This window comes from Hyalella azteca, unplaced genomic scaffold (assembly GCF_000764305.2).
Source record: "Hyalella azteca isolate HAZT.00-mixed unplaced genomic scaffold, Hazt_2.0.2 contig17496, whole genome shotgun sequence".
NCBI lineage: Eukaryota > Metazoa > Arthropoda > Malacostraca > Amphipoda > Hyalellidae > Hyalella > Hyalella azteca.
In genome coordinates this window covers 206,976-222,110 of record NW_025947278.1, presented here as the reverse complement: position 1 = coordinate 222,110, position 15,135 = coordinate 206,976, and the positions used below count along the sequence as shown (strand labels likewise).

At 38.8% G+C, this 15,135-nt stretch overlaps 1 protein-coding gene across 3 annotated transcripts in view; it reads left to right on the top strand.

Annotated features, from left to right (window-relative positions):
* The window catches only part of LOC108677275 (protein lap4), a 36,378-nt gene extending 25,475 nt beyond the window's left edge, over positions 1-10,903 (top strand). For 2 of the 3 annotated variants that reach the window (XM_047885294.1, XM_047885295.1), the window contains 7 exons: positions 56-175; positions 4,633-4,729; positions 5,526-5,585; positions 6,887-7,058; positions 7,334-7,499; positions 8,308-8,371; positions 9,161-10,903. In XM_047885294.1, coding sequence (XP_047741250.1) covers positions 56-175; positions 4,633-4,729; positions 5,526-5,585; positions 6,887-7,058; positions 7,334-7,499; positions 8,308-8,371; positions 9,161-9,186 — 705 coding nt within the window. In that variant the 3' untranslated portion in view covers positions 9,187-10,903. Of the gene's footprint in view, positions 1-55; positions 176-998; positions 3,455-4,632; positions 4,730-5,525; positions 5,586-6,886; positions 7,059-7,333; positions 7,500-8,307; positions 8,372-9,160 lie in introns of those variants that run through there. The other variant, XM_047885296.1, reaches the window with a different exon arrangement.
* The last annotated feature ends 4,232 nt before the right edge of the window (positions 10,904-15,135 follow it).

Here is a 15,135-nt window from a genome sequence, read left to right as displayed (position 1 = left end):
CTGTACCGTGGCCAGGTGCCATGGCGTCAGAGTTGATGTGCTGTGTCATTACCAGGTTCTGGATGTGGTGCGTGCGGCAGAGCAGCTAGCGGAGGAGGCAGCGCCGGCGCTCACGAGAGGCGATGCTAAGACCACCACCGTCGTGCTCGGCCAACAGCAGCAGCTGCAGCCACCGGTCAGTGCGACTTGTAGTTACTCTACTGTACAAGCTGATGCTTTAACGGTATTTTTTTTGTAATGTGACCTCTGATCTTGCCGTTTTTTTCTTATTGCAGTAGGTCTCTGTAGTATTGTATTTCTGCAGCATAATTTATTCTTGTGAACTGCATTCCTTACAAGTTTGTTATGTTCCTCGTGTATCAACTGCGTTCTATGTAATCGACCGTATAATTTTCAACTTGGTAATTCGTATTCAAATTTAATCTCCATTGAAGCTTAGTTTTCCCCTCAAATAGTTGTCATTCAACTGTAAAATTGTTTATGTAAACAACTTTTTTTTTTGTAAAAAAATGCTGTGAGCAGCACAGTATTTCAACATCTCAAGTAGCTAAATTTGTTGAAGCACGCTCTATTAAACAAGTTTTTTTACGACAAAGGAAGAGGTCACGTTTCAGAAAATGATTTCGGGGTTTACGGTGCATTATTGACGTTGTTTGGCATAACGTATATTGTTTACGCTATTGGGGCTATGGTATATTAACTTTGTTGAGCCTGTCGTACTGTTACATGATTAACTTATGTTGGGATACATTGATTGTAACGTTGGGACCATGGTGTATGGTTAACGCTGATAATGAGATTAAAGCTTTTACCTTGTGTCCTGTCCATGTATGTAAATTATTGCGTATCTGATGTACTGAGCTCGCTTTTATATTCGTACGCGGTATTTAATTGTAAATGGTTTGCCTGTGGTTGAGGTGGTTGCCATCTAAGCGTGTACAGGCGTGCGGGACAGACAGGCGGGTTGTTCCTCTAACTCGTGGCTGCTTCTGTTGCAGGCCGCCGCTACTGCGCCCGCCGCTGCCGTACAATGATGTCACATTGCCAGCTACTGCCTTCCTTCCTATACTACTGCCATACTACCTACTCTAATTTATCACCTTCATATCCTTATTATTCATTTTATACTACGCTTCTATTTTTCTATGAGTCATTACTCTCTTGTTTTTGTTAGTTACTACTTCCATCCTTATCTCATATTCATTCTTTCAATAATTCTTTCTTCATTGCCTTCCCTTACTCCTACCCTAGGCCTTCTTATTTCATTCCATCAGCATCTATTTTGTACTTCTTCCCGCTGCTTTATGCCTCTTGTTCCTTTTTTTTTAGCCCCATTCCTCTCCCTTCTCTTCCCTTCTCATGCCCACAAAGTCTCCAGGGGGTCTTAGATTGTCGTCATGTAAATGTTGTATATCATAAATTACTTTTCTACTATATTAACTTTATTGTTGAGGGTGTAACAGTGTAATGTATTTTGTCAGAACTTCCAAATGACTCTGTATACATCTATATTCTCATGATTTCAACGGTCTTTCACTGTCCTGATCTTCGTTGTACTGTATGTCGTTTCAGCGTGCGCGCTTGGCTCCGTTATTTTATGCAGGCAAATCGTCGTAAAGATTTGAACTAGTTGAGGATCTTGCGTATTTTCCCTCTTCGTAAACTAGAGAGTACTTACTGAGAATGAAATAAAATAGACGACGAATTTCATTATGTTTTGATCACTTGTAAGTATATAGATCTCGTCTGGATGAGCTGGATTCATAGCGTTGGGTTGCTAATGTGGAAAAATTGAGAGAATATATTTCCTTACCAGGGAAATTGCAACCTTATCCGGTATAATTTTCCTCCACGCATGACGGAGTTGGGAATGCAGCGTGTCAAATATTAGTATATTATATATTATATATATTAGCCTTTATAAGTCCGCAAATTGCCATTTTATCGTTGACGAGAATAATTTCAAAGTAGAAACAGCTCCATTATGTTGATCAGCTGGTGGATCTGAATGGCCAAATGTCACTCCTACTGCCCTAGAAGTACGTAAATCGAGGTAATATTTGTAAAGAAGAATATTAACTTGATTTAAACAGCCGCCACCTCTTCCGTTCCAAGCCCTACTGTTCTCTATTTTTTCGTGTACACCTAAGCCGTTGTTAGTTAGTTTCAGCTCTCGCCCCAAACTCGATTGATCTCTTGTCACTGTAGGTTCTCAAGACGGCCCGGCCACACTTTGCAGCGCTGTCTCTACTGCGATAAGTTACTCTTCCTACCTCAACTTTAATAGATATAGGTCTTTATAGTTTCGTTTAATTAAGGGAATCTCAACCATTTTTCTATATGATATCGCTTTCCACGTCTCCTTTTTTTTACAACGGTTAGTACAAATAGGAACACCGGACTTCGCACCTCCCAACAAAATTTGTGGTGAACTTTTAACTTTTTTCCCTAATATCTGTGGTATCCAAATTTTTGACACCACTAGCAATGTGGAGAGCCGTAAAACATTAGTTATATTATCCGGTTTTCCTGATAATGGTTTTATTTCCTGGTAATGGCTTTCCTTCTGAAAGGCGAGTCTCCGTGGCTTTCTGCCAGACGGCACTCTCAAGATGGATGTCATGATAAGTTCTCATCTCATTATATTAAATTTGTAAAATTTTTTACAGTTCGTGTTTTTTTTAGCAGCTTCATATTGAACATTCTTATGCATTTTCCCTCTACGGTTTAATTTTTCCGCCTCAGAGATGGTAGAATTTGTGTTTATTGTTACGCATGCTTACATTTTCTACATACGGGTCTACTTCTATTATGCCGATTACTCATGTGAACGCATGTGCACGCGGTTTTTAGATTTCCATTGAATTTATTCTATTGGTTCCGCCTTCCTTCATTGAGAGTAGCCTAATTCATGGGGCAATGATAGACAAAAAGTGCTTCAAGGCTTCATTTTGTCTAGTCTCTTTTAAAGTGCAGTCTCTGTTAGTGTGAAAACAAAGTAACCATGGCTGCAAGCTGTAAGACCAAACAATAATTCAGAAAAACGAAGCCATAAACATAAAATTTGTCGGCATATTTAATTCAAATACAACTGCATTTTAAATTTTTTAACTTATTAATATAGGAGATAAAGCAAATTAGATATAATCCTTGCAGCTATAAAATTAATCGAAGCCTGTCATTTTGGTTAATAAGTGTGATGTGTTTTTGTGATTTTATGTGCGAGTTCTGGACCAGGAAGTAAGAGCCTCAAAACGTTAGTGTGAAGTTTTTGTTATCCGATTTCACGTGCCTGGCCTCCATTTTCCGCTTGCCAAAAATGCTCGTTTCTTTGTTTATGTTTTGGAATGACGGGCTTTGGGTTTGCGGTGTCTTGTTTACTTTGTTAAGTTTAGCTCTTAGATTAAATGGTTTGTACTGCTTGATTGAACGCTAAGTATACGTGCCTATTTTGCCTTTTGTTTCATTCTTTCTATTTATCTCATAAGCTTGTGATTATTTAGGATTTTTGTCTAGTTATTAGCTAGCTTTGATTATTTTTCACTTGATTTCAGCAGTTATGCTTGGGGATTTTTAACTGATTTTTTTACTACGCCTTTATGTCTCAGACTTTTTTTGCCACGTCGTACCGTATGTCGTGTTTGTAAAATTCATTCTTGCTTTACGTTCAACGGTCTGCGATATGCAGGATTTCTTGGATCATATATAATCTAAAAACTCGATAGATTAGATGAGATTATTTTCGAGAAGCAGGAGTTGATTTGCTGCACTTATTTAGTAATGACAAGTAAAATCATTTTCCAGTTCGACGCATCCAGATGATTGATTATTTGCACGTTTAGGGAAATTCGCGGTTCACAGAAGTAAAGTACAATATTTTTTTGTTTAATTAAAATATTTTTTGCTATTATTATGATGAAAATAGTGTTTTCAGTTGGCACTTGAAATGGTCAACTTCATTGATACGACGCAGGTTTCTTTTCGCTTCATGAAATATTTATTATTTATATTCATGACTCGGGCCCGAAAATTCCTAGCAAAAATCTACCCAGAAAATACTTTGTATTCGAAAAGGACTTCTAGGTCGCGTGACGATTGGTTTTCCACTTAGTAGAAAAGCATATTGGGAGTGAGTGAACTGTTCTCAATAAGTCAATTGCCCTTGTATGATGAGATGAAGGGAACTCTGAGAGCAAGTCTACAGTCAGCAATGATTATCTTGGATGCTCTGAAATTTAACGCTTAGAATACGGAGATTAAAATTATGACTGTAAAAGATAGTGCAGCGGAGGGTTGCGCTCTCAAGTGCGTTCTTATGTTTACATTGACATTCGAACAATAGGTTAGTTGTTACGAAGTTATGTTTCACGACCTGCAAATTAACCAACATTAACCAATTGCCTTGATTGTGTACCTGTTAGTGCCCTGCGATAGTCAGTAGCTGACGTGATATTCAGTCACTGACTTAGCGATAGTCAGTAATTACCAAATAAATGCGACATAATGATATTCCTACCTGAACAGCGATAGTCAGTAATTGCCAAATAAATGGGACATAATGATATTCCTACCTGAACTATGGTTCAGTTATGCCTTACTAAGTAGCCTTCATTAAAATGTTGCCGTGGTCAGGCGCCTGATAAGTCGCCCGTCATCTCGCCGCACAGGATGACCCTCAAAGAGAAGATGAAGTTCTTCGAGGAGGAGATGAGTGAGAAGCATCCAAAAGGTGGGACCTAAGAACAATAATTTAGCGTCATATTTAACCTGACGCAATACTTTACATGATTATGTCTGTGTAACGCGGGACCTTTCGGGTAGTAGTGCATTATTTTTTTATGGCTCCTACATTGTTAATTTATGCTTCTGGAACGTTGGATACGATGAAGATAATTTCTCAGGTTGTGTACATTCATTAGTAGGATATTAGCATAGTTGAGCGGAAGTAGTCCTTAAATGCAGGTTTCATTGAAGACCAGTGGGTTATTATTATTATCAATTTTCTTCTTGTTCTTGATTTCGCGAATTAAACTTTTTGTTTGGCTTGAAAGTTAGAATATTATTGGGTCTCTAAGGATTTAGGATTGGGTCTCATTTTATTGGATTGGGTCTCATTTTATTGGATTGGGTCTCATTTTATTTTATTCCGGGTTAACACCGCACTGTTAAAATAATCATTTGTAGGAGTCACTGTCTCGCGTGGGAACGGGAATTGTAGCCATTCTGTAAATCTTTGCATCGACAGAATTACGTCCCAACATTTCTGCGTCAGAAATTAGACTGGAATAAAATGAAAAAATAAAAAATAAAACTGATGATGATTTTTAAGAATTATTTTTCTGTTTGCGTTCTTTAATTGAAAGTCTCATTAATACTTTCCATTAATAATTTTATCTTTTATTTTTCACCTTGTTTATGGTATTGATTATAGATTTATTTTAAACCTAATTATTATACGTGTTCTTCACCTATCATCATGTGTGCACTTTACTTTGAGTTGACGTTCGCTCGTTTCCCGCCTGCAGAGAAGAAGACGTTCTCGTATCTGAGTCCTGATGAAATTAACAGGATGAAGGAGTATGAAGGTGAGTTTAGGCTGCTATGTCTTCAAATTAATACGGAAATTTATCAGACTATTTAGTTGGTGATTTTTACCTTCCAGAACGATAGAGTTTCTCTACCACCCTCATCATACTTATGAATGGTTCGCTGCATCTCACCAGAGTGTATCGATTTACTCTCATCACGCTGGTTCAGGAATTTTCAACTTAATGCCATTTAGATATTGTTTCCTTTAATATTGTTCCTCTTTAGTAGTCAGAAGCCGAAGTTATGAAGTACTAATTGTTAGAGTGAGTTCACATGTACGCACGTGCTGGAGAAAATATCAGAGGAGACTGCCTTATTCTGTAAAGCTAGTATTCTGTAGAGGGTAGTTATTCAATATTAGCTGTCTCTTCTATCAGTCGTGTTGAAGCAGTCGAATTTAGATGACCGTTTGAAATTAAATTAGTTCGTTGTCGAGCGTCAATAAAACTAAGATATATTTGATGAAGCTCCTCCAGAAAAATTAGTACTCCTTGCAAGTAACTTGAATGGAACTAGAATTTATTAACAATCTTACATGAAAGCTCTTGCTGAAATTATGCTGTAGAAAGTATCGGATAAAAGTGCTTATTTCTCTGCATGGTTCCAATTCGTATGAAATTTTTCTGCTTAGCAAGTTCCACATATACACGAATTGGAAAAAAAATGAATTAAATATTAATCATGGGCTGGAAAGTGTTTTTTTTTTTTTTTGAAGACTAAGATGTTTCAAAAAGAACACCCTTTTTCATAATCGAACAATTAATTGAAACATCGATGTAGGCAACATAGTACCGTCGTATTCAACGAGGAGTATGTAAATGTTCTAGAAAAGTGGAACCGATTAAAAATTTATGAACTCTTAATAAGAAAATTAAATACAAATAGGAATGCAACACGTGCAAGCGCTGAGGCCGAGTAATGTCTGACGGACCGCATGCCGCTCACGGGCCGAAGTTCGCTCACGTCTGATAAAGAGAAAAAATGAGTAGAGTGTCCGGATGGTAATGATCACAAAATACATTTTGTGATTTTATTTTATTAACTGAAATATGGAGTCCTCATATGACTGCTGGCGTTCGGGTCCCGGACCGCCAATTGCCTTTGCTAACCTCCGAGCTCGAAGCTGACTGAGCATTAAAGAATTGCATGAGCAATTGAAGAATTGCATGAGCATTATTGAGCATAAATAATGCTCATTAAGAGCATTATTGAGGATAAATAATGCTCATTAAGAGCATTATTGAGCCTAAATAATGCTCATTAAGAGTATTAAAGAATTGTACAAACTCGTGTGCAGAGCGGCTGGCCAAGACGGATCCAATGCTCAACCAGCTTTCTGATGACGATGAGAAAACTGATGATGACGAGCTGGTGGATGAGCTGGCTCAGCAGCTGGGAGGCAGCCAACTGTCCCCTTCACAGCTGGCTTCTCTGAATAGGAATGAAGACCACCAGGAACCTATTCAGAGGTGAGATCTTGATGCTCAGGCTTTCAAATAAAAATATTTATGGGTTCCAATGGCACATTTACCGTAATTTTCAATGAACCGCAATGTTGTGGGAGGCATTTGGACATTGAGGCCCTGGAGGCCCTGATTCTACGACACCTTGTTTACGCATTACTTCCAACACGGACTGAATTATTGCGCGTTGTTGGTGAAAAGCGTGTTATATAAAGCGCTCGTTGTTTGTGGAGCTCTCATGACTTTATAAGTGCCTTTTTTAGCTTATGTTGATGTTTTAGAGTAAACGTACCGCGCGTACGAACCGTGAACGCTGAGAAGCGAGCGCAGCAGCAGACGACGGCCGCGGAAGAGGAGGCCGCGCAGCTAACGGCCGCAGACAAGCGCAGACTCGACGCTGAGAAGCGCGCCGCCTGGAGGAAGGAACGTCTCAGGAGTCTCGAAGATGTGGGTTACGAGGGGACGAGGGTCTCGACTGTTGGGGGCATGGGTGTTGACTGTTGGGGGCATGGGTGTCGACTGTTGGGGTTGTTGGGGGCATGGGTGTTGACTGTTGGGTACGTGGGTGTTGACTGTTGGGGGCATGGGTGTCGACTGTTGGGTACGTGGGTGTTGACTGTTGGGTACGTGGGTTTTGACTGTTGGGGGCATGGGTCTCGACTGTTGGGGACGAGGGTCTCGACTCTTGGGGGCATGGGTGTTGACTGTTGGCTACGTGGGTGTTGACTGTTGGGTACGTGGGTGTTGACTGTTGGGTACGTGGGTGTTGACTGTTGGGTACGTGGGTGTTGACTGTTGGGTACGTGGGTGTTGACTGTTGGGGACGAGGGTCTCGACTGTTGGGGACGAGGGTATCGACTGTTGGGGACGAGGGTCTCGACTGTTGGGGACGAGGGTCTCGACTGTTGGGGACGAGGGTCTCGACTGTTGGGGAAGAGGGTCTCGGCTGTTAGGGAAGAGGGTCTCGACTGTTGGGGACGAGGGTCTCGACTGTTAGGGAAGAGGGTCTCGACTGTTGGGGACGAGGGTCTCGACTGTTAGGGAAGAGGGTCACTGTTGGGGAAGAGGGTGTTAGGGACGAGGGTCTCGACTGTTAGGGACGAGGGTCTCGACAGTTAGGGACGAGGGTATCGACTGTTGGGTATCCATAGTATTCAACCCGATGCCACATAAGGTTGCTTGCTATGCTCTGTTTTTCTTTTAATTCTAAAAAACTCGTGAAAACATTAAATTATTTTTCTTCTGCCTGCCCCAGGACGCTGTGGAAGCTCAGCACGTCATTGACCAACTCACCGAGCTCTCCAACGCTTCCTTTGAAAGTGAGAATTTGAAGAATCATTTTCATTTTGATTAACAATTAGTATACGCATAAATTAACTTTCTCCAATGTCAATGTCATGATTTATTAACTAAAGTTACCGTTAAATTCGAATATTTAACTAATGATATTTTGCAGAGAGTTTATATATACTCTTTATTTTAATTCATTAATATGTTTAAACTGATGAAAAACAGAAACTCGAGGCAATCGCTTGCCAGAAATCGGTGCGATCCTTCTTCATTGTTCATGTCCTCTTCCCGTAGACTTTGAAAAAAAAAATAATTATTTAGAGATAAATATTTTATGCACGCTCGACAAATGTCTGTCCGCAGCTCTCCACGAACAGTGCGCTAAAACTCGTTTTAAATCGCTTATTGTGGTTATTATTCTTACAATATTGCTGTAAGTACAATGATTACCATGCTTTGACAGTTTTCAAGTAATATAATATTCAAGTTTTAATGTGTTAATGGAGAGAAGTGATAAATAACTTGCATTTTATTTGAATTTGTCACTGTCGTTTTATTTTGTACTGATTAGATGTTTGGTACTTGAGGAGAAGATGTAATTTGATTGCTTTAGCAGTGCTACTGCGGATTATTTAGTTTGTGTTCCGCTGTAAGACGAAAATATTCCTCCTTATTTATTTACAGTAGATTAACACCGACAAAAAATTATCCACTTGTAATCTATATGGGATGGATGGTCAATAAAAAATATTTATCAATTTTGTCTTAGAATTTTTGATCATAATTCTTAGTGTGTGAACGTCGATTCATGCTCTCAGGTGGACCAGACGACTTCAAGCCCTGACGCTGTGATGGTAACGGCTTGTGATGGTAACGCTTCATGATGCGCGTATACCTCTGCAGAACTCACACAATCACCTCTCCCGCCGTTGTCACCTTCCTCACTATTCGAGGGATCAGAGACCTCGACTTTGGTGTGCAGTTGTCCCTTCAGGAACGATTTTAGGCTAGCGATCAAATTTCGTATTCTTGTTACGTAATAAATACTTTAGTGTTTTGTATTTACAATCCACACAGTGGCAGCTGTGAATTGCTAGCGCCAGGGTCACATGTTCAAGAATTCTACTTAAAATTTCCTAAAAATTAAGTAAAATTTGACGTTGGACAACAGATCTATTTGTCAGTTGCGTATTTCTTCGTTTATGTTTGTTCTGACAGTGATGTTTTTTAGTCTTTCTTTAGGCGTGTTGAGCGAAACACAAACTATATAATTTGTAATTATGACCAATGTTCGTCGAAAATAAAATGTATAATCGGCTATCATAGAAGGTTAGCGAGGACCCACAAGGTCCATTTTGAGGGCGTTCGATGTAGATAGCTGTCGGTTGATGGTTTCTGTATTATAATACGAGTAGTATTGTTTTATTTCATTCAAACGCAATTGTAAATCACAGGCGAAAGTAATTAGAATAGTTTTGTTGTGACGACAATACCAAAAACTGTTAATAATCTCACTCTTTGGTCAACGATCATTTTGACTTTTCTTGTAAGGATCCTGATACGTTTGGCGATACATGGATTTTTCTATCAGCTGAAGATGTGTTACTTCATCACATTGCCCAGTGAAATGCCGTTTTTGTGTATACATCTAAAATTATGCACTTCAGTTCTCATTTAGGTTTAAACCTTAGTTGGTAATTTTGGTTTGTTTCTTGATTGCAAACCGCGTGAGATTTCAATTTATCCTTCAAGCTTGCTCATATGATGGCATTAAGGAATGAGCTTCAGAAATATATTGTCCCCCAATTTTATTGTTTAGCTACTTTTAATTTCAAGCTTTAAGAGACTTAGTATGATAAGTCATTACTCTCGATTAACAATTTTTTTTTTTAGTTTATGTTTCGTGTATTTTGACTTGCTTTTCTTCAACGCGTTGTATTCTGTCCAGCCGTGACTCCGCCTACATCACGTGTGCCACAGTCACGCCTGCGCTAAAATAACTCTACTTTTAATCATACCATCGCGTGCATTACTTGTTCTGCATTCATACCTCAGCCAGCATTCGTTTAGTTCATCCCTTCGCACATCACCCTAAGTACTGTTGTTATGCGTTCACGCGCATCCATTGTTCTGTTGTCTTGCCCCCGCTAGTATCCGCTGTTGATACCTTCCTCATGCCTTCACTAACTCTACTTCTGTTAATACCGAGCCACCGCAACGGCATGGGCGTTGCGCTCGCATCTTCGGCAAAACAACTTGTATGGTAATCAAATCTCCACTAGTATCACTTGTTTTGCCCGTGGCGAACGTCTGCCTTCGCAGTGAATGGTTCTTCACGTTTCCGGTATGATTTTTAAGTCCACCAATGTGTGGGCCATCTAATTAGTCGAAGGAGAGAGATGTACTGCCCTACGCCGGCCACCAGTTACTGTCTTGCACGAGTTTGGAATGTAACTTTGAATCGATATTTTTCACCTGTAATTAATATGTTGATGCTCATGTTGGAGTGACATGCAAGATTTTAGATATTCGACCGATTGTGAATAAACAAGTACTAATGATGCAACGCTTTTTATTATTTTTTCATGGTTTTGCTATATATATATGGTTCCTCGATTTACTCCATAATTATCTTAATACTCTTCGTCAATGTGAGATTAAGTCTCATGATCAAGTCGAACAGAACTTGATTCCCACTCCAATGACTTAAGGAGCCCATAAACGATCAAGCGGCTTGATCATGCATGATTGTCCTTGTAGGAATCCGTTTGATTGAAGAAGTTTTATTGATGGAAAGATGCGCATGTTTCTAGGAAGTAGGCCAAATCAGTATTTATTAAATACGGATCGCACTGATCTCTTTTCCGATGGTAAAGAGCTTTAAAAAAAAGCTTGAAGGCCTGATAAAGATTGATTGAAGCTCACGTCAATCCTATGACTCAAGCCACTTGATCGTTTAGGAGCTCCTTAATTAGGACCAGCGATGCCCAAAATAAGATGCCCGTGCAAAAAAATGGGACGCGAGAATCTTTCTTGTGGCTCGTGAGGCATGAGTTTGATTCCACCTGGCTCAACAGTCTCGGGGGACATGAACTTTAAACATTACTTAATTTTAGCTCACAAAAATCCTAATGCCTAACACAAGATAATCTGGCTACGATTTACAACTTTAGCCTCGCGCCCGTTTCCAGCGGCCTACAGTTAATTGTAAACAGCTTATTATCTTAAAACTTTAGTTATTTGTTTAATTGATTTTTATTCAAGTTAAATGCAATTACTACTACATATTTGCGGCTATTATGAAGTGTCATTAGTTTGCGGAGACTTAATGTGATCTACAATTTAGACTCGTTTTATTAATGCCTGCGTGGAATCGTGGATGCGTGCATCAATCTGCGTTTGTAAGTGTGGATGATAATGATTAGCTTTACAAAAATTTTCACACTTGAATAGATCTGTTAATTAATTATATGCCGTTTGTCAATGAACTTCTTCAGAATTACTTTTAAATTAATAAAAAACAGAGTGAGCGTGAACATTCCAGAAACATGTATTATGAGATTAATATGTCGGAATGAGCATCGTCACGCGGAAAAAGAGAACAAAAAGCTGCATCTTAGTGTACCGTATACAATATAAGAGTCTCGGAATTATATCCGCTTCAGTTTTCTATCACAAATGAAACGAACAGAAAACGAGTGTGATATTTCTACCTGAAGGAACAACACTAGCACCTGAAATTTCAAATACCTGTTTTAAACCACTAAATGAACTTGGAATTTATCTTAACTGATGAATGATCGAGACGAATAACTTGCGGAAAGGTAAATTATCCGGAAGAGGACGAGCTACGTGCGAATCAAGGAATTGCCGCAATTATTATCCCGACTGACTTCAAGTAATTTATTCATTTATTTTTAAGCCAAAAAGGGTGCTCTATATTCATCTTACTCACTCATTGCAAGAATTATTGGTAGCTAAGGTAGGTTAGTAATTACAGCCAGTGTAGCTGCTCTTTATTAATTTTGCACATTCATCGCAGACATCATAGATAGCCAGTCCAGAGCCTAGCCTCGGCAGCCGGCCGGCGTCTGCGGTTGCTCGCTTCTAGGTAGCCTCAGGCTGCGCTCGTCTCTCTACTAAATTAGCCTATTCCGCGAAAGACTGAGATTAATCTCATGCATGCATAATGTGGGACCACTGTACGAACTATGAGTGCATACTTTCGGAGTACTTATTAAGACTCTTGTGGTTATTATACGATGGAAAATAGTGTTTATAAGACAAATTTTCCTGTTTTTCATTGAAATGTAGGCCACATTTTTGATATTTTTTTAATAATATAATTAAATAAGAAAATGAACTTAAATCAGAATTTTAAATGAGTGTCAAATATGTGCTGATCAATTCTTTTTACTTTTTTTTTTACTTTTTACCGATGGTAGCAAAAGGTTTCTCCTGACGAAAATGAAAAAAATTATTAATATTTATTTCGTAAAGAGGGAAAAGCGCACTCAGGCGTGATTTCGTACTCATCGGTTAAATATTCCGTTCATAATTCCGTCGCAATCAGCAAAATTTTAGGAAATTTTTCGTGCGCAGGAAGATTGCACTCTAAGCGTTCTATGATTTTAAAACTCGAAGCTCAATTATGTAATAGTCATGAAAATTCCTTATAGAATTTTGTACGCATTATTACGGATGTTGAAATTCACTGGTTTAACATCGATCTTTCATATGCTAATTGCTATTTTAGTTTTCATACCGTCAATCTTTTTAATTCTGAGCACTTCTAAGTAGAATTATGCCACTTGGTTTAAATTTTGAGATCCAAATCCACTGCTTCTACGTAGATTGTATTGCTCAGTTTTCCATTAAAAGCATTGAAATGTAAGCGGCAATGATTTCAAAATATTAAGAATTATATTACACAATTTTGTATCAAGGTAACTAATATTTTCGATTTTTAATAAATCAAAATAATATGATCCTCGCACGAAAATGCCTGAGTCCACGTTAACTTCAAAATTATCCTAATTACATTGTTCACAAGGTACTGCATGGAAGTCTATTGCTAGGGTTACGAAAAGACGTTTAAGCGTTGATGAGAGTCGAATGAAAGATCCCAACGCTCGACAAGTATAAAGTACTGTCAACCTTTTTTAATGATTAAATTTCACCACTCTTCAATTTGCTTTAAGTTTAGCAGCAAAGAAAAAAAAATTGAATCGCAACGATCTAATCATAGTTTCCTCACTGTCATTCAGATACCAAACAGACTTTTGCACAAATTTAGCGTTTAAAATCTGTACAACTATAGTGCAATATTAAGAGTGATATTTTTTTTAATTACTTCAGAGCAGAACTGCTAAGTAACAAACGTTTACTATTGGCAGCCCTACGTCGCTGTGACATCTCTTATCAGTTTCACTGCCTCAAATGCAGAATTTTTATTTCACACTATCATCACGTACATTATCGCTAAGATTTAGGTTCAGTTCCAGCCATTAGGTTGAATTTAGGCAGAAAACAAGAATTAACTAGAAAATTCACTGCCTAGATTTTATTAGAGTGAAAAATTGTTGAAAGATGTGATTTTGTTGTTGGGTTAATGAAAATCATCATTTACGCTGTCAGCCTTATTTAGCCCTAATCGTGGACTGTGAAACGTTGAAACAATGGAATTACTTCACTTTGCAAATTTATTCAAGTCGTCAATTACTGATAATTAAGGGCATCAATAATTCAATATTCAAACTAAAAAATAGCCAACATACATTCAAAGGACGAAAAGTTCATAAATATTTAGTTTCTTGAACCACAATGACAATGAATGGAGAGATGTTTCATCATCAGAGCAACCAGTGACTTTGCCTGTAACACGTTGTGTGTTCACTCAGGGAGTCGCCGCAGCATTTTTGTTTTAAGAGGTACGTCAAAAGTCTCCTCAGTGACCAATCCGAGAGCTCCTCTGGATGCCGTTCACTCAAATGAGATTCAGAGTGTCGGCCGAACTTAGTGAATAATAATCGGGTCGATGTTGACTCGCCTATTGGGGCGAGTTTACTAAACTGCCTTGTGTGTTAGAAGCAAATATTTTCCTATTCACCTCCTGCCATAAGTTGTACTTCAAATGCTGTCCAGGAAAGAGCTGCGTTTTGTTCTGTGATTGATGTTTGTTTAGTGGCGGTAGCAGCAGCTGCGCCGGCTTTTGTCAGCTCTTACTGACAGATTTTGGTGCCCAACGTAGACCTGTCAGACAATATCATGAGGTCGTACTTAGGGAAGGTTCATATTGGAGGAGCACTCACAGTAATAGCGATTATATTATTGCAAACTGATGCATGGGAGGTGATGTTTTCTGTTCTCCCCTTGCGCCAAGGCACGGCGCTTATTTTTATTTTCGTTTTCCTGGCGATTTCCATGTAGTGGTATTTTTTGTAAAAAAATTGACTGGCATCTGGGTGAGTACACTGACTTTCGTTGCGATATTTATACTCACGGCCAACGAAAAAAGAACTCTTGATCAATTTATTAAGGTTGATCAACTTTATCTTGCAAATTTCAAGCAAGGCTCTGACCATAGACATTGTGCTAGACAGCTAGAGTAACATAAATTTCTTAATACGCTCTCACGTAGAATGTTTGCGACATGATTTAGTAGCGATGTTTTACATTACTCTTGTGCACTAATGTCTTCACTGCAACCCAGCAACAAGAGAAATAGTTAGGCTGCCAAGTTAATCAGCAGCGGGCCATCGAATTAGGGGTGCAACGGGAGCAGGCGGCGCGG